Source organism: Carica papaya, chromosome 7 (assembly GCF_054855325.1).
Source record: "Carica papaya isolate Zhongbai chromosome 7, ASM5485532v1, whole genome shotgun sequence".
Lineage (NCBI taxonomy): Eukaryota > Viridiplantae > Streptophyta > Magnoliopsida > Brassicales > Caricaceae > Carica > Carica papaya.
The window spans coordinates 11,415,405-11,435,072 of record NC_142315.1 but is presented as its reverse complement, the minus strand read 5'-3'; the positions used below and the strand labels follow the sequence as shown (position 1 = coordinate 11,435,072).

The 19,668-nt window shown below is 34.4% G+C and overlaps 2 protein-coding genes across 3 annotated transcripts; one reads left to right on the top strand and one right to left on the bottom strand.

Moving 5' to 3' along the window:
* Positions 1-2,784: 2,784 nt before the first annotated feature.
* LOC110808074 (protein SMALL AUXIN UP-REGULATED RNA 10-like) lies at positions 2,785-5,661 on the top strand. 2 transcript variants are annotated; one of them, XM_022033419.2, is made up of 3 exons: positions 2,785-3,147; positions 4,293-4,833; positions 5,401-5,661. In XM_022033419.2, the coding sequence occupies exons 2-3, from the start codon at positions 4,380-4,382 to the stop codon at positions 5,430-5,432; spliced, it is 486 nt and encodes a 161-aa protein (XP_021889111.1). In that variant the 5' UTR covers positions 2,785-3,147; positions 4,293-4,379; the 3' UTR covers positions 5,433-5,661. The 2 variants fall into 2 exon arrangements, with proteins under 2 accessions (XP_021889111.1, XP_021889120.1); XM_022033428.2 differs by lacking the exon at positions 2,785-3,147 and adding an exon at positions 3,573-3,660.
* A 9,662-nt stretch (positions 5,662-15,323) lies between these two features.
* LOC110812033 (putative pectinesterase 63) lies at positions 15,324-17,183 on the bottom strand. Its single transcript, XM_022038691.2, has 4 exons — positions 16,360-17,183; positions 16,048-16,254; positions 15,702-15,937; positions 15,324-15,620 (listed from the first exon to the last, which is right to left on the bottom strand). The coding sequence occupies exons 1-4, from the start codon at positions 16,990-16,992 to the stop codon at positions 15,461-15,463; spliced, it is 1,236 nt and encodes a 411-aa protein (XP_021894383.2). The 5' UTR covers positions 16,993-17,183; the 3' UTR covers positions 15,324-15,460.
* Between the last annotated feature and the right edge of the window lie 2,485 nt (positions 17,184-19,668).

Here is a 19,668-nt window from a genome sequence, read left to right as displayed (position 1 = left end):
ATTTGTTGTCTGATGACTGAAATACAAAAGTATGATATGTGTTATGTTACAGAGTGTGCATGATCTTATGATGTTTATAATGTTATTGTTTTCATAAGTTATTTTCATGAATCTCACCAAGGTAAGTGGACAGTAAATGATTTTATTATTGATAAATGAATTTGTTATAAATTATGCTTCATTGGTCGTTTTTGTTTTCTACCAACCTTTACTTCTGTGACAGTGAGATAGTGTGACATCTTTACCGAGCTAGTGTAGTTCATTCCTTACTTAACCATTTCAGATCAGGAGGACTTGGTTCCCAAACCGTTCTGCAGGAAGACCGCGAGTAGAAGCCTAAAGATTTATTGGTTTTCCTTCTGGTATTCATTCATAGTATTTTCTTTAGTTAATTTATTCTTTCATATCTTTAATAGGTTTTGATTATTGCGTAAGGGATGTTAATCATAATCTATTTTATTTTACTTCCGCACTTAGAATAAATATATACATTTTTTTTTAATTTCCGGGGCCGTTACATAATTACTGGTGGGGTTCAAAATGTGCTCATCAAAGGGGTATGAATCGGATGTCTTAGGAAAAAATATGTAAGAAGAATGAGTGGGGTGGAATGAGATTCTGGTCCTTATATGAGTTTAATCTTGTAATGTTGCGTAAACAGTTGTGGAGGATGCTAACCTCTCCCCAAGCACTAGTGTTAAGAGTATTTAAAGCCAAATACTTCCCTAACAGTGATATTACAAAGCCGGTATTATGCAGCAATCCTAGTTTTTATTAGAGGAGTATTTATGCAAGAAAATCTCTGGTGCTCTCTAGTCTATGATGGGTTATTACTTCCCTAACAGTGATATTACAAAGCCGGTATTAGGCAGCAATCCTAGTTTTTGTTGGAGGAGTATTTATGCAGCAAAATCTCTTATGCTCTCTAGTCTATGATGGGTTATTGGTACTAGAACAACGATACGTGTCTAGGATGATCCGTGGTTGCCTAGGGATAGGAACTGTATGATTTGAAGTTTATGTCTATCGGTCTTGGAATTTATGGTTGTTGGGGATCTTATGATGGAATACATTATAGATGTTGGAACTCCGACATGGTGAGGGATTTTCTTGGAAGAATAAGCAGAACTTATTCTAAGCATTCCTTTAAGTTATCATAGTCGAGCGGATAAGTTGATTTGTGCCCCCTCAATCCACGGTAGTTACTCGGTGAAATCAGTGTATAATCTCTTTATGGCAACCAATGAAGATAGTCGGTTCAATGATTGCCTTTATTGGAAAAAGGTTTGGTGTGCATCTATCCCCCCTAAAGTAAAACATTTTATTTTGCATTTGTTAACGAATTCTTTATCGGTCTAGGGAAGGCTGCAGGAAAGAGGAATGGATATATTAGCAAAGTGTCCCCGATGTGATAGTTCAGAGACTCTATTTCATGTATTTTTTTATTGTGACAATATTGTTGCATGTTGGGAAAGAATGAGTTTTTCTTATCGACAGTCGGTAAATTTGGATGTTGTTCACTGGGTAGCATATGTCTGTAAAAATGCAAGACAGGAGGAGTTGGCTGAGTTTTTCTGTTGTCTATGGAAGATTTGGTTTGGGAGAAATGATTTGCTCTAGAATGGGAGGGTATACGGTCATCCTACATTAATATATCTTATGAAGAGGTTTCTATTAGAATGAAGGCAAGCTCAGGATGTCCAGCAGATGAGGCCGATTGGGGATATCCCACGAAACCCTAATATGGCTCCAGGCTCTGCCTAGGAATTGTCTGAATGGATATGCAATATAGATGGTCATGTGTTTTTGCCACAACAGGAGGCAGGTTTTGGGGCTATTATCTGGAACTCAGATGGAGGGGTGATAATAATCTTCACAAGTAGGTTTCCGAGTTGTCGATCACCTTTTCTTACGGAGCTACTCAGCTGTCACATGTTCGTGCGTTTTATTCTTAACAAGTTTTCGAGTCTTAGTGTGGTTGTAATAGATGCCCTTTTGATTTATAAGGCGCTGACTACCTCTACTGAAGATCATTATGAATTCAGCTTTATAGTAGAAAATTACAGAATGATGCTAAAAGAAAGACCAAATATTTGTGTTAGATTGGCGAACAAACAAAAAAATAAAGTGGTTCATCTTTTAGATAGGTCATTATGTGATCATCCTATTTGTTATGTTTGGGAGTCTATCCCTATTGATATACTTACTTTGCTTAATGTTTAATCTATGTGACCTAGTTAAAAAAAAAAAAATTATATTAATAAAATTATATTCCATGTGCATCACCTAATAGAACTCTACTTCTAATAAAAGAAATTTCAACTCAAAACCTATTAGTTATTTATAAAATTTAAATAAATTAATTAATTAAAGAAAAGGCATTCCAAGTGGGCCAGGGGCAGTGAGATTCACTGTCATCACGTGGACCCAAACCTAAAAGGACAAATTGGCCACTGAGTACGTAGCGCGCGTGTAATCATAGCGACACGTAAGTAACTTTTTCTTCAAATCCGCCGCTCTGAATTGGCATTGTTTCTATTAATAAAAATATTATTTTTTCTTTTCTTTTTATAAAATTTACACATTCTGCGTGAAACTTTTTTTTTAAAAAAAAAATTATGTTCTTATTATTATTTAATTAATAAAATATATTTTAATTAAAAAATAATTATTCTTCCAATACTAGTAATAATCTTTTTATTATTATTATTTCACTTTTATTATCTAGCCTTCTCAATTTTTTTCGCCAGTATTATTATATTTTAGTTTTATTTATAAAAAAAGAATTATTTGTATAGTTTTCTTTCCCCATAATTTTGGTTTGCTACAGAAGAGAGACGATTAGAAAACAGAAAAAACAGAGTCGTCCGAAACATTCGGTTTTGCCAAGAAAAATCCTGCGACAATCAATGAGCGTATGCACCAAAAACAGACAACTTTTTCATCACCCCGAATTTCCTCTCAGATTTGTTTTGAAGAGCACAATTTCCTTTTTCCTTTTTTTTTTTTTTTCTTTTTTAGTTTCGATTTTCTTTTTCTTGAAATTCTCTTTCTCCTTGGAGAAAAGAGCTCGCCCCTGCATTCATCTCTGGAGCTCTATTGATGGCTTTTCTTCTCTGCCTCCGCAGCTGACTTATCCTTCTTCAGGTATTCATTGCATATGTATATACATATCTGTCTTATTTTCCTTTGCGTATATGTATATGCCATTTTTATTGATTAATCTGTGGAATGATGATTAATGCCAAAGTTTTCTGGACACGGTTTTGATGTGGATTTAAAAGACGTGTAATGGGTTTTTCTTTTCTTTGTTTCTGGGTTTATTATCAATTGCATCTCTTCTGATTATATGGAGATCTCGATGAAAAGAATAGAAATCTAAGTTCAACTACGAGGATGTTTTTGATTATGAAGTATTAGTTTCATTCATAACTTGATATTTTGGTTTAGAAATTTGATTAGAATGAACGATGCTATTAGTGGAAATTGCAGATTGGACGTGGAAGTGATAAATTTTCATTTGAAAAAGACGGTTTTGTCTTTTTATCTATTGTTTGTCTTTATCCTAAATTGGAAGGCTTGCGTGATTTAAGAGTTTAGCCACTGGTCCTGCTGGTTGGTAGGCTTTGGCCAGGCCAGCATTTCTGCTAAAGTTCATGGGTATGCATTAAGAAAAATTGTCATTTTTACAAGAATATTATAATCTGGTGTTGATCTCCTGAAATTTCCTTAAACTAAACATGAATTTTTTCCTCTTCCGGTTAAGCACTTTCTTGCACATCTTTTTAAGTGGATTAATTGGCTTTTAGTTTGTGTTTAATTCAGTGAAGATTATAGAATACGCGAGCCATCCATCCTTATCATTTGATTTAGTTGTACTTTCAGATTTTGATGTTGTATAGATCAATGGTTCAACAAAACTACCTAACTTCCTTGAATAGCAGGAACTTCATATTTGACTTGTTTTAATGTTCTTTGCTGTGAGATTCATGGATTTCATTTTGGTGCTTCTGAAATTATATGCACAATTAGATTTTTGTTGAGAGATCTATTGCCTAATTACCCGCTTTTAGCTCTCCAAAATTGTGGACATGTCAGAGAACTATAAGGTAAACTATAATGTTCTCTTTCCCCCCACCGAAAGTGGTTGTTGACAAGACAATAGAATAAGCAGACACATTTGAGTGCCTAACTAGAATTATCATGGTAGTTAATCTCTCTTTTATTTGTTCATGCCTCATTTGTTTGTACTGTCAACGGAAGCATGAAGTAAGAGATTCATTTTTATGTAGTGGAAGAAGATCTGATGAGACATCTGGGGTCGAACACTTTGAATTAAATCCTGGGTTTCCTTTTTCAACCGAACTAAACGTTTAGCAATGGATGAAAATGGTGGGACAAAGTTGACTGGAATCAGGCAGATTGTTCGGCTTAAGGAAATTCTCCAGAAATGGCAATCTGTCACACTTGGCACAAAGCCGAGCAGCCCCAGTTCTCACCGAAGTCCTGGGGGTATTTCACCAGTGATTAATAAAAGGCTATCAGATATCAAGTGTTGTGATTCAGATGAGGAAAGCTGCCAAAGCCCTGACCCGCCACCCGATGTCCCTAAAGGATACCTGGCGGTTTATGTTGGGCCAGAGTTGCGGAGGTTTATCATTCCCACTAGCTATCTTAGCCACTCCTTATTCAAGGTTTTGCTGGAAAAGGCTGAAGAGGAGTTTGGGTTTGATCACAGTGGCGGGCTCACGATTCCTTGTGAGATTGAGACTTTCAAATACCTTCTCAAGTGCATGGAGAACACTCAGAAGGATCAACCTGATGACATCTCAGGTATTCCTTTTCCTCTGTTTGCTATGGAAATATATTTTTGTTTCTTGTTAGGGGTACTTCAAAAAGTTAATCTAGCCGACAAGTGAGGGAACTTTTTCCAGGTCCTTAGTGCTTGAAAGATAATTTAGCTAGCAAATAATAACTTTTGCTGGGTAATTAGTGTTTGAAAGATAATCTGGGCACTAGTAGTAGGCTCTTGTGGTGGATTAAATTTTGGTTTAGGTAAGTTTTTTTGGTGGGTGGAGAAAATGGTCAATATAACCAGTAGTTTGGAGTACATAATCTAGTATAGTAGTTAGTTGATAAAAAGTAAAGTGTCAACTTCCAGCAAACCAAAAATATAAGTTATGATGATAAGTAATCCCTTCTAGAACTAAGTTTAAGTAAGTTTGAAGATAACACAATGCTCTAACACGCATTGAATTGAACAAAGTCCTCACTGAAACCCTACATCTAGATCAGACACAATACATTGCCTAATTGTTTTTTTTTTTTTGCTTTTGCTTTTAGTCATCGGTAACTAAGTTTATAAAAATTAATTAACAAAAATGATGGGTGATTTTGCAGCTGAAGAAGATTCACTAACCATTGAAGAGTAAAAAGATGATTGTTGTGGATGTAGTGGTTGAGATTTGTAGGGGTGATTTTCTGATGTAAAAGTAAGGTCTCTCTCCTGCAGATATCTTCTTTTCTTTTTGTCTCTTTTCCCCACCTTACTTTACAAACAAATAGGAAACTTTAGTTAGAAGTTTGTTGGCAGGAAAAAACACGATGCTAAGAATTTGTTCTTTTTATTGAAATGTGAACTGCAGTTGCAATTTGATTGAACACGAACACAATTTACTGCTCAGCAAAACATTTACTTACATAATGAATATATATGGGGTCAACCAAAAAAAGCTTTTGGGTGTTTTCCAATTATGCCCCCCTTTTTTTTTTTTTTTTTTTTTTTTTTTTCCTGCCTTTGAGGAATCGAAGAAGGATCTTGTACTAGTTGATCATATTTGAGACAAATTTTGGTTTATAATTTTAATTACAAGGTGTTTTGCATTGGATGCTAAAATCATTGTTATATATTTATCAAGTAATATGATAAACTTATTATATATATATACTTATTTAGTTTTTACTTTGATGCTCACATGGTCTTTGTCTAATTAAGTTTAGATTATTGATTTCCCAATTAACATGGCATAGTAGGGAGTTCTTATATATATATATTTTTTTTTTAATACAAGCGTTTCATGTGTCCTCACGTAAGCTTGTTCCAAGCAAATCTCTCTTGAGAAGATTTCCCATTTATGATGAGTTGTCTCGATTTATTATTCTTGCTGATTTAATTTACTCTAGTTTTGAGATTATGTGAGATGGTGTGGAATAATTAATTCTCCGTATAGATTTTGATTTTGATGATGATGATTACAAAAATTAAATTTATGACATTTCCTGTGTTTAAACCATCTAAAAAAAGTAATTTAATATTAATTTATGCATACTAATTTGGTTAGTCAATGAATTGAAAGTTTAAGATTTTATGGAAGCACATTCTTATTATTTAATTTGTCAATAAAAATGAATTGATTAATTAAATAAGACACTTAATTTATATATAAAACTATTTTTTTGTTGAAATTTTGGTTTAGACCCGAAATTTGGATTTGATAAAACGGTCTGGAATCGGATAGAACCAATTATGGACCCAAAAAAAAAAAAAATTGATCCACGTAATCAAATTGAAATGAACTTATTTCAACAAAATACATTCTTATCATAATTTTAATATTCTTATTATTTAAATTTATAATAAATTTAGTTCAAAATTAATTTATTAATTAGAATTTTTTATGTAGATTGATGGACGAAATTGACAAATGTAAAGTGTACCAAATGATGCAAGTAATAAAATTATAATTAGTAGAGGACTGTACCTCCCCTTGGGCTTCTGTACATTCTTGGTGAGAACATCATTGGTGTTTCCTCTCCCAAACTGTTTAAAACCCATGGGACATGATATTTCTTTGTTTTTCCTTGTATAAAAAAAAAATAAATAAAGAAAACTATCAACAAAACAAAACGGCAATTGATTTCACTTGAATTTTGAATATATTCTGAGTTTTAATTTTGTAATTCATTTAATTTAGTCTTCAAATTATCTTAATGTACTTTTAATTTCCCTATCATTATTCTCTATATCTATCAATTAATAACTACTAACCATTTATAATAATTATTAATTTAATTCAATTAAATTTATGATATTTTAATTTTTAAACGTCAACTCGATTATATTACTCTCATTATCGCAATTAACATTTAACAATATTTGTCTAGTTTATAAAATTTTACTCCCGCTACTGAAATCATAAATCATAAATCAAGTCGTGAGTTGGTCAATTCTCACAACCGAATTAAGTTTAATATTGTTAAATTGCAACTAGATGAAAGCTAAAAATTAAACTTCAAACGTACTTTTGATTCAACTCACATCAATCACTGCGACGAAAGAGAATTAATCAGACATGATAGATTGAGCAATATAAATTATAATTAAAGAAAATATAATCATGTAATAATCGAAAATAAATTTTTAATAAATTACAAATACTAACATTCTAGTTTTGTCAAAAAATCATGAAAATTTCCATCCAAAAAATATGCAATTTCAAAGCTAAAAGAATAAAATGAAAATAAATTACTTGATTAATTTTCCTCAACTTTTCCTCGTTTACTAATGTAAATACCCGAACTAAAAGAAAGTGATTTATTATTTAAATACGAAAACGAACAATAAAGTTATGGTTTACATTTTTTACACAATAAATTAGAATGCTCAATAGAGTTATAAAAATGCTCCTTTTACATTAGTTCATAAAAAAGGCAAACGATAATTAAAAAATAAATAAATAGATATCCTAAGAGTTTAACCTCCACTAACACTTGAAGGGAGCCCAGAAAGTGAACTACTCATAACTTTCTTACTGATCGAGATCTGAATCTTGGTCTTTTTTTTTATCTAAAATAGTTAATAAAAATGTGAACTACAATAGCTCAATAAGGATATCACACTACTCACTGATGCGAAAAATCGAAGGTTGGTAAAAATCACAAAACAACTAATGGAGCTCTTAATTTAAGTAAATACATTTAACATTAAAATGTTTATTCCATATTTACCTTTATAAGTTTTTTAAAATTAACCTATGGAGAGAAGTAACCAGATGACATTTTTATTTCATGCATAAGATCTGTAACTCTTCTTTTTAATTTATTTACTGAGACTCTTGGGAGTTTATAGGAATATCCACTTACTCGTGAACTTAGTATCTAGATTGTCAATTAACTCGGCCGCTCCAGGTCCAATGATGGGCGCCAAACATACCATCACCTTAATACTCGGTCCGGTATGAGGGTAAATCATATCTCCCAAAATTTTTTGGTATGAGACTTTTCAACCCCGTTCTACTAAGATAATGTCCACAGTAGTGTTCTCTATGTACCGAATCTGTCTACCATTTTTCAAGGTACCGAGTAAGTTTTCATACATGTAGATCCTCATCATCCTAACAATCACCATTTGCATACCAACGCCTCATTACGTATTTACAGATTAACCTAAAAGGCATCTAAGAAATATAGTTTATGATAACCAGGTAACTAAATAACTAAATAAATAGTGCAGGAAAAAGCAAATAAACCAGATAACCGAGGACACAGTTCAAACTAACGATTTAATGCACATAGTTCAGTACTAAATATTTTAAGCAATATATGAGAAAATGAACTGTAAACTAGAGCAATCGTACACTGATTAGTTCTGACTCTATTAATCATATATAATTATTATTAGGATTTTTTTAATTTTTACAAAACACAGAATTATTAATTTTTAACCTTCAATTTATCGTAACAGAGAATAGGGTGAGAAATCCTTACTCGGATTGGTATTTTTAAACGCTGTGCTACCCACTATGCCTCCTGACAAGCCCTGAATTTTCTAAATTTTTTCTGTGAAAATTAAAATACTCGTCATGTACCAAAAAATACTTCAAAAATTTAAAAATGGTATTCAAAACCCTTTCCAGACAATTTTAGGGTTTTGACACGACGCTACTGCTATGCTCCGGCATCGACTCTACCGTCCATAGAGACTGTTCACCTCAACTTGGCCGATTTGACATGTATCTCTACGAAAAAATACGTTAGGAAGCCTTGGTTAGCCAAAAATATAAAAGAATCGAACCTACCTACAGGAGATCTTTGGGTTCGACGGCTCCGCCAGTTATCATTCACGGTTGGGGGGTTCTTTTTTGGCTAACTTACACAGAAAATGATGGTGAACACAATGATCAAAGAATCATGTTTGATCGCGGCGAGGGTTTAGGGTTTTGGTCGTAGCGGCTCCGCTATGCTTTGCTCACAGTTTCTAACTCACCCACCATCTATTTTGTTCCGATATGACCAAAGAGAGACTCGGAATTGAATTTCGAGTGGGAAAGAAATTTTTTTACCTTTTTTGGTGATTGACGGTGGCTCTAGTGTGGCGGCGACTGGTTGTCAGTCTCCTTCTCTAGCATTTGGTTCTTCTTCTCCGATAAGGATAGGTGCGGCTAAGGTTAAGATTCCCTAAAATGCGATGTTTAAATTTTCCTCCTGTGTTGATCTGGGCCGTCCATTCGAAGATACGTGGCTCTCTCTCGTCTATTGTATCTATCTTATTCGGAAAATGAATCTGAGCTGCACGATTGGATTGAATCTAACTATTTGATCGCACTTAAAGAGGGAATGCATCTGGGTCGTTCACGTATGAAGGATGAGATCTGGACCGTCAGATCGCTGGGCACGCGGATCGCTCCCTTAGCTTCCCGCGTAGTGCTGATGTCAGTGAGGTTGCCACACGGCGTGTTCTGGTTTGCTGGGGCTGTTGACCGGTTCGTTCTATGTGGTCAAACTTTTTTTTTTTTGCGTTTTAATTCCCTGTTTTCAAATTTTCTTTCAAAAACACCATTCGAATTCAAAATTTCACCTATTTTCTTAAAAATTATTTTTAATTTCGTTCTTAATTCATTTTTTCTCAAAAAATCAATAAAATTAAATCAAAAAATTAAATTAATTATTTTTATAAATAAAATGATAAAAAAAAAAATCATCCCGCTTATGCATTTTGTTTCGGTTTCTTCTCTAATAGCTTGTGTTTGCATTGGCTTCGCCCACCAAATCTAGGTGCGTCTCTGCTTCCCTTTTTTCACGTTGTAAATTTGCTCCCCCCTTTGCGCACCTCTTTTTCCCTTTTAGCTGTCTCTTTTTTTTTTTTTCTTTCCAGAGCTCCTCCTTTTTCCTCTTTAGAATTGCTTATTTTTTTCCTCTTTAGAGCTGCTGTAGCACCCGGAAAAAAAAAAAAAAAAAAAAAAAAAAAAAAGGGGGCCACGTCAGCAGGCCCGGTCAGCAGTCCCGGCCAACCAGGGCCTGCCACGTGGCAAGATCGCGTCACTCCGAAAGGAGCCACGTTGGCGATCCGCGTGGGTGCGATCCGACGGCCCAGATCAATCGCGCGATCGGACGGCCCAGATTCAAACGCACGGACGGCCCAGATTCAATCAAAAACGAATGACCCAGATTAAAACGAAATGAACGGCTGTGATCAAAAGGCAAGGGGTTATAAATAGAACCCCCACACCAGACCACAAACCCTAGCCGCCAGCCGCTCGCCGGAGAAGACGAACCAGAGGCCGACCGCCGCCACCCGCCGCCACTCGCCGCCGCACCGGGGAAATTTCTGACCGCCGATCGAGGTAAATTTCATACCCCCGACTCGTTTTTCCCCACTGATTCCTCCTATGGCCAAATCGAAGCCGAAATCCCGGCCAAACGGCCGGAATACGCGGCCGAAGCCCAGCGGCGCCGCCGCGCCCCCTCTCGGTTTTTGCCTCCGACGAGGCCCTTCCCGGCCTCCGTTCGATGCAATTTTTATATCACCGTGATCACCATTCTTTTCTCTACAGGTTGACCGAAGCCAAATCACCAAAACACGAACCTCGCCAGAGAGTCGCCGTACCCGAGAGCGCCGCCGCCGGTAAGCTCCGCTTTTCCGTGATTTTTTGGCCCCCCGAGGGCCCTAGGGTTGTTTTCTGACAAGGACCAATGCGAGTGTGGCCGAAAACGGCCGAAAACAGCCAACCCGAGGCGACTCGCCGCCGCCAGCGGCGGCGCCGTCGCCAGCGGCGGCGCCGTCGCCGGAGCACGGCGGAGCCGCCGTGCCGGAGTTGCGATTTGGTCCGAAAGGGGCCCTGGGCCTAATTTGGATTTTTTTTGGAACACGTGCAGGTACTGTTAGTGTGTTTCAGTTCCCCGGAAAAAATTCAGGGAAAATTAGGGACGGCCTGCAGGCGCACTGTGAATCGTATTCGGATCCCGAAAACAAGTAAGGACCCCTCACCCTATTTCCTATCACGGTATTAAAGTTCAAAATGATAAAACAGTATTTCTTGAATTAACGAATGTGTGAAATTGCTTAAGGTAGCTAATGGAGCCCGAGTCTAGTGTGATTGGTGGTTTACTGTTATTTGGCCTGTTTACAGCTTTAAATGCAAAATGAGGTTTGATGTGTTTATTTTACAGATTTGTGTGCATTTACTACGTTTTTATTAATCATGGGTTGAATGACTGAAAAACCGATACTGTATGTTGTCTGTTTGGCATGAATTACTGTTTGCTTGTTTGTATGTGAATTGATGATGCTGATTGTGTAGACTGATAATTGTATCATGGGTCAGCCTGACTAGATATCTTGGGAGATGGTGGACGGACCGGGTCCGTAGGGAACCCTACCGGGATTGTGGTCTCACATACCGGATGGGGTATGGAGATCTTATGGTTTTGGCGCCCATACCGGACGGGGTATGGGGACGGCCCGTTTCACCCTCATACCGGACGGGGTATTGAGGTTCATGGTTTTGGCGCCCATACCGGACGGGGTATGGGGACGGCCCTGGAAACTGATTATGAATGTTAAAGATTAACGGGTAGCGGAACCCCTATGGACCCCCACGGATACTAGTAGGCTGGTAAATGAGAAAAGAGATATGTTGTACAATGATTGAATTACAAGAGGCGTGATAAGTGTTATGTTTTACAGCTTAGATTATTCAATGATTATGATGATGTTATTGTTTTTCTCATATTGTTTTCATAAATTCCACCAAGGTAAGTGGATGGTAAAGGTTTTCATGTTAATAAACGAGTTTGTTGTAAATTATGCTCCATTGGTCTTTTTGTGGTTTTCTACCCACCTTTATCTCCGTGACGGTGAGATATCGTGATGTTCTTACTGGGCTAGTGTAGCTCACTCCTTAATTAACCATTTCAGATCAGGAAGACATGGTTCCCGAGCCCGTTCCGCAGGAGGACGACGAAGGGGATGCCTAGAGACTCTGTAGTCATACGCATAGTTTATTTTCGAGTTTTCTTTCTTAGTTAGTTTAACCTTTTATATTTTAAGTACGTTTTTTGGTTTTTCGTGTAAGGGATGTTAACTGAAATTTTGATCTCGCTTCCGCATTCGATATATTTAAATACTCATTTCTTTTTTTAATATTTTCCGGGGCCGTTACAGCTGCTCCCTTTTTCCTGTTTAGAGCTGCTTCTTTTTTCCTCTTCAGAGCTGCTCCTTTTTTGTCTTTTGAGGCATCTCTTTTTTTTTTTTCTCCAATCTTCACAAATGCAACATGCATCAAGAATTTTGTCTATTAAATGACTTTTAACTCAAATTAATTTAAAAGTTCTTCCAAATTTAAGTAAAAATAGTAGAAAATTTAAACAAAAATCTAACGTATAACATATTATATTGTTGAAGAAAAGAGGAAAAAAAAGCTAAAGAGAAAAGAAGAAAAGAAAAAGAAGCCAAAAGCCTAAACCCATGAAGTCTAAGCCTAGATCCATTCAATCCCAACTCTTTACTCTCCAAAACGACGTTGTTTTGAGAAAAAAAAAGTAGCAAAATCAAAAGAAGACATACGCCTCTGGAGAGGAAAAGACGCGGCTGGAAGGGAAAAAGGCTCGCCACAAAAGGAAAGGAGAGGAGGCATGCGAAAACCACCCTACCCCAACTCTCGCCACCTACAAAAGCATAACCTAAGCACAACTGAACGGACTGAGAGACAAAGAGACAACTAGTAAAAACGTAGGAGCTTGACAGGAGACCATAAGACACGAGCAGAGGCAACTGAATATGAGTTGGGCAGAAGGCCTGATCGAAAGCAGATTAAAAGCAAAGGTCCAAAGCGGCAAACTGATGGAGCGAGATTGCAGAGTCAAATAGTGGAATTAGCCGAAGCTGAAGCAGGAAGACATAGAAGTTAAAGGGAGAAACTGAGAAAAATATTCACGTAATTTAATTTTTGTTTAGTTTTCAATTTGTATTATTTAAGTTAAAATTTTCAGGATTTTCTTTTAAACTTGAATGCTAGTATTTGAAATTTGTTGAGAATTTATTTTTTATTATTACGTGATTATATTTTTCTCATTTATAATTGTTACTGCTCAATCTACCATATGCAATTAAGTTTTATTTACTAGATTAATTGACGTAATATGAATCACATGAACTTTTAGTTCAGCTTTCTTCTAATTGTAATTTAATAGTATTGAACTGAAGCAGGAAGACATAGAAGTTAAAGGGAGAAACTGAGAAAAATATTCACGTAATTTAATTTTTGTTTAGTTTTCAATTTGTATTATTTAAGTTGAAATTTTCAGGATTTTCTTTTAAACTTGAATGCTAGTATTTGAAATTTGTTGAGAATTTATTTTTTATTATTGCGTGATTATATTTTTCTCATTTATAATTGTTACTGCTCAATCTACCATATGCAATTAAGTTTTATTTACTAGATTAATTGACGTAATATGAATCACATGAACTTTTAGTTCAGCTTTCTTCTAATTGTAATTTAATAGTATTGAACTTAATTAGATTGTGAGAATTAGCTAACTCATTATTTTAGTTGCGATTGATAGTTTTAAAATAACAGAAATAAAATTCTATTAATTAAATATATACTATCAAACATTAATTAAAACTTGAATGAGAGTGACACAGTCAAGTTAACATGGATTAATCTACTTATCAAAAACTAAATTGAATCAAATTAATAATTACTATAAAAGATTAACAGTTGTTAATTGATAAATTTTAAAAATATATGGAGGAAACTGAAATTATATTAGGATAATTCAACCATTGTAAATTAAATTAAATTGATTGTAAAATTAAAATTCAAATATACCAAAAACTAAAGTGAAATCAATTACTCTGATGCATTTACGTTGATAGTTTTTCTCAATTTAATTATTTTGTTTTGACTAATTTTTTTTAATAAATTCTAATTTTAATTTTTAGATAATAATAAAATTTTTTACAATTTTAATACTCGATAGACAATACATGTGGGACAATACTCTAATTATCATTTGGTTACTTGAATAATTTTATGCTCTTGCGAATTCATTCGTGGATACACATTTTATAATTTATAACTTGATATATTAATAAAAATATTTTATTGCATGCACGATTAGGATTATGATATAATTGAATAATAAGTTTCAGTAGACAAGTAGGTTTTAATCTATTAATTATCTATATTCTCCTTAATAGTTGAAAAATTGTCGGACTTTAATCTTATATAAATTTGTTAAATATTATTTTATACTAAGAAAAATTGTATTATTTTGTATCATAAAATATCTTTTTTATTATATAAATCCATGCATCTAGTGACTAGTCACCTGCTGTCGATTTAATTAGGAGGGCTGTTTCTAGCTTGGCATAACTGGGATTGATGTTGGTTAATGATTTAGATTTGTTCAATTTCATAAATTTTATTATTATTATTTTTTTTTTAATTACATACATTTGAAGTCATTTTTTTTTTGGCAGCAGTATAAGAACACAAAATTTTTTCCTTTTTTAAATTTTCTCTAAACCAAAATACTAAAACCTATCAAGAAAAGGTTATATCAAAATTTTCAATTTTGGTTCTTTTAGTTTTTTTTTTTTTATTTTAAGAAAATTAATTATTTCCATTCTGTTTACATTCTAAACGTTTGCTATCTACACCCAAAATTTCAAAATACACCAAAAGAAAATTCAATTAAAAAAACAATCATTGATTTAAGTTTGGAGATAAGAAGGTGTTAGATACCTACCACATAATGTAAACTAATTAGCGATGTAATTTGTATGCAACAATAAAAATTCCATTCATGGTGCAAGTAGATAAAAATATTGTTCACTGATTTAAATAGTTGCAAATCAAAAGGTAGGAAAGAAAGACTTCACATAGACTCATTTGATTAAATGTTATAAAACATTTTACCCGTTTCTTTTCTTTTAACTTTTGCTTTTTTATTATTACCTTGAGTAATTCTAATTGAGTTTTTTTTTTTTTGATAAGGGAATGAAGTTATTGAGTAGCTTTTATCTAAACTTCCTGTGCATGATAACATGGTCTAATTTATTTAATGTGTATGTATACATATTTGTAGAGAGTTGCAGAAGTGGTGGTGGTGGTGGTGGTGGAAGTCTGATCTGATGATTTACAAAATTAAGAAAGTGAAGATATAAAAGGTTTTAGAGTTTAGGAGGTGGGAGAATCCACTGGGATCCTTGTATGAATGTTGTGCCCAAGAAGGGTTTGGCTTCTTCATCTGAGAGCATCTTCGCGAATCCAACTCTCCCAGAAGTCTTAGCACCTCTGCCACTGCACTTGTATTCTCCATAATACACTGTCCTGAAAGCAAATACCCACATATATAAATATATATAGCTCAGATATACATAATTATCTATACTAATTAATGTGTAGTAGTACTTTTCACGTTCTGGGTGATGGCCAGTAGACCAGCCAAGAGGGTTGACGAGAGAAGCCATGTCAGAATGAGCAAATATAACTCTGGATCTGCTCTTCCAAGCACGACCCAAGAGAATGTCGCCTCTTCCCTTAATTTTGCAATGCAGAAAGATGAATCCGCTCTCGTCTTCCTCGCTCTCTCTTGCCTGTGCTGTGACCACACCCATCCCAATTGCCACTGAATGGAGAATCGAATTCTGCATCATCATCATCATTCATTTTATGTAAGCTATCTTAATGTTTTAATTAATAACCTATAAATATATGCATATATATTAGAGAGAGAGAGAGAGAGAGAGAGAAGAACCAAATAGACCGATCTGCCATTTCCAAAAATGAAATCATAAGTGCCACGAATGTAACAATCTTTGAACAAATGTCTGCCTCTATCGTCACACAACGTGTCTTGAAACCCTAAGAAACTGCAGTTATAGAAGGCTGCCATGTCCCCTGATATTCTCATTGCCACCGCCTGTGCTCCTTTTCGTTTTCCGTCTGGCATTGGAGCTGAATTCTACAAAAAGAAATAAACACATATAATTAATTAACAAAGGGTACTTAATTACCGTACGTGATAAACTAAAGTAATAGTTGATATATATACACACATTAAACTCACCACAAAATCAATATTCACAGCCATGAAGTAATCGCTCTCCACGGCCACGGTGGCACTATACAGCGTCCCGTACTGCGCCGCCGTCCCGTTGAAGACGATGGTGGGCATATTCTCGGGATCTCCGTAGAACGTGATGAACTTCTTGGATCTATCGATGGTGATCTTCTCCCAGTACGTACCCCCACCTATCCAAACCACCACGCTACGTGTGTTCCCCGACGGTATACTCTTCACTGCATCAGTCACCGTCGAGAAATCGCCTGTGCCGTCTTTGGCAACCCTGATCACACTCTTGATATCACCGGCGACCGGCTTCATCGTGTCCTCCAAAAGCCTGTAATTAGAATGTACTCGGCGAGTATTCCGAGGGATTCTGCCGATGAACGAAGAATGTGAGAGAGAGATAGCAGCCGTGGAAATCATGAGCTGAAGGAAAAGCAGGGTAGCTGAAAGTGACGCGAGAATCGATAGTTGGTTTTTTGGAGCCATTATCGCACTGCATAACATTAACAATGCTTGCTTATAAAGAAAGTGAAAATTTTGGCAGTATGTAGAGCGAGTAGTGATTGAAGGTTTAAACAAATTAAAGGCTACGAGAAGTGTTCGCCATTGGGTTCCAACTAAAATCATCATAAGTAAATTAGATTATGGATTCTTGTTTCATCTTGTTGCTGGTTTGTTTTCTTGTTTAACATTAATTCAGCTATGGCTGCTGTTGGTGTTGTTTTCTTTCTTCCTTAACATATAATTAATTAGTGGTATTTAGTCGATGTGTAAGTATATAGCTTTATACAGGTGTTTGGTGATTTTGCTTTGCAGTTTCTTTTGCTTGACATTGAGTTCGTTTGTGAATATATACACACACATATAATATAAATTAATTATTTAGACACTATTTACAATTAGTTATTAAATTTAAAACACATATTATTAATTTACCATTAAATAAACAAGAATTACAATTCTAATAAAATTAAGTTTTGTAACGTACAAGTAAGATAAAAATTTTATTGTAATTTTAAGAAAAGATCTTTTAGTTTAACAAAAATTTCCAAATAATTTACAAATGCCAAATAAAGTAAAAAAAAAAAATTAATCTACATAAATTGACATTTAAAATAAGGATCTAATAAATTTTAACGGAGCCCAAATAAAATTGAAGGATCTATCACTGATCATATATGTATATGTGTGTGTGTGTGTGTATATATGTACATTAATAATCCCGAAGTCCCAACTAATGTCTTTTAACGGGCTGGGCTTTTTGTACAAGAATTTTACGAGCGGATTAATCGCAGTGTTTTGGGCTTTCATTTGCCATCCGGATATGCTGAAATAAGAATATTACTATCACAAACTCCTACATAATTAATCATATTTTTCTTTTAGTCTCACTTTTAATTAGACTCTATTTTACTTTTCTTCGTGTTTTTATTTTTCTTCTCCTTTTTATTTTTTCTAATTTACTTTTCAGTTTTATTATTTTTAACTTTTAATTTATTTTTATTTGAGATAAAAAAAATAGCATTATAGCTTAAACTAATGTGCCTTGGATGATCCACATCTCAGGGTCAAGCGCTGATGAGCACATTGAACTACCAACTGAGCTATATCCCCCCCAGCCAAGTGGAGCATGCATGAAGGAGTCAGATGCTCCTTCTATTCTTCTCCTTGGCGTAGCTGGGCCATCCTGGACTTGAACTAGAGACCTCGCCCGTGAAGTAAATTATGGCACCAACGATCCAACCAATTGGGAGAGAATCAATAGATTCCTTTTCGAGAGCGATTCATCCTTTTCGAACGCAGCATACAACTCTTCGTTGTACTGCGCTCTCCAAGTGTGCTTGTTCCCCCTATCTTCCTTACCACAACAAGTATTTGTGAAATAACTCCGATGAGAAGAAAAAAGAGGGAGTTAAGAGACCCTCCTGGCCCAACCCTAGACTTTTATTTCTTAAAGAATTTTATTTTATTCTAACTTTCATTTTGAATTAGTTTTTCTTTACTATGTCACATAATATAAAAATAAACACTAAACATATATTATGCACTATAATTAAATACGAATATCGTGAGCTCATCCAATACAACTTACAATTGACTCAATGGTAAGTTCTTGGGTCAAGTTTTAAGTATGAGATAATTTGATATATACATCCTTATTCCTATTCATGAAATTTTAGTCTTCTTTCCTTTTTCACTCTTTTAATTTTATTTTTTTTACACATCTAATTGATTTAAACATTATAAGAAGAATGTAGATTATCAAAAATCTTAAAGACATATATAATGATAAAAAAGAATTACGACTGCTCAAACAATGGAAGCCAACTTGTCTCTGAACCTAGTATCACTAATTGTTTGAGATGGATTTCAAATAAAAGAAAAAAAATGTGATGACCTTTGGCCTAACAAGAAAGATGAAGGAGAGCATGGAGGGAATTACAATAAACTATTTATAAAGTAAATAACAAGGTTTGTGAAGAACTTATTTAAAGCCAAAGCCATAGCTATATTGAGGCAGTTTCTATACTATCGGGGAAGTTATTGCTTTAGGTGAAAAAGTAATAACAAAAATTATAATTGTTATCAGTAAATTACACAACAAGGCAAGTGATTGACCAGACAGAGTGATAAACTTGACTTGCGTTTGAGGTGAATCTGGGTTATCTTTCACATAATTGGCAACCTGAAACACTTCTAACTCACTTAACTGCCATTCATTTCAGCAAAAAATGTATGCAACCAAAAGATTTAACTACCTAATTTATTATCCCTAGTTGAATCTACACCCACCTATATGGCATGCAAAAATAATATAATAGGAAAAAAAGAAATTTTAAAAGAAGAAAGACGTCACTACTAATCCGAAAATTCGATCCCAACTTGTTGACCCAATAGGACTTCTAAAAACTCTCTAACTTTGAAGAACTTGAAAAATACTTCAAGAAAATTAGCCAAACTAATTTCAAAAAAGCAAAAGCTTCAAAATTCATTAATATAAAAGTTGTCATTTTACAACCTAAGGTGATGCCCTTTTATAGGTTTTCACCGAATAGATTCTACTTAATTACAAACAGTTATATTTAATTAAAATTATAATAAAAGTCTATCTTAGAGACTAAAAGACCTTAATAAAATAATTTTTTTCTTAATCTTAATCCTAAGATAATAATTAATTAATTATATTGATAAAACTTAATATTAAAATATTAATAAAAATGTTAATAAAATAGTACTTGATAAATCTTCTCCTTATCTCCATATTTTTTATGTGCTTCAAATCTTCATTTAGTCCTATAGTTGTTG

Coding starts and splice junctions, on each gene's coding strand:
- LOC110808074 (XM_022033419.2), top strand. CDS start 4,380: ATGGATGAAAATGGTGGGACAAAGTTGACTGGAATCAGGCAGATTGTT. Junction 4,834..5,400: donor TCAACCTGATGACATCTCAG/GTATTCCTTTTC, acceptor GTGATTTTGCAG/CTGAAGAAGATTCACTAACC.
- LOC110812033 (XM_022038691.2), bottom strand. CDS start 16,992: ATGATGATTTTAGTTGGAACCCAATGGCGAACACTTCTCGTAGCCTTT. Junction 16,255..16,359: donor CTGTGAATATTGATTTTGTG/GTGAGTTTAATG, acceptor TTCTTTTTGTAG/AATTCAGCTCCAATGCCAGA. Junction 15,938..16,047: donor ATGGCAGATCGGTCTATTTG/GTTCTTCTCTCT, acceptor ATGATGATGCAG/AATTCGATTCTCCATTCAGT.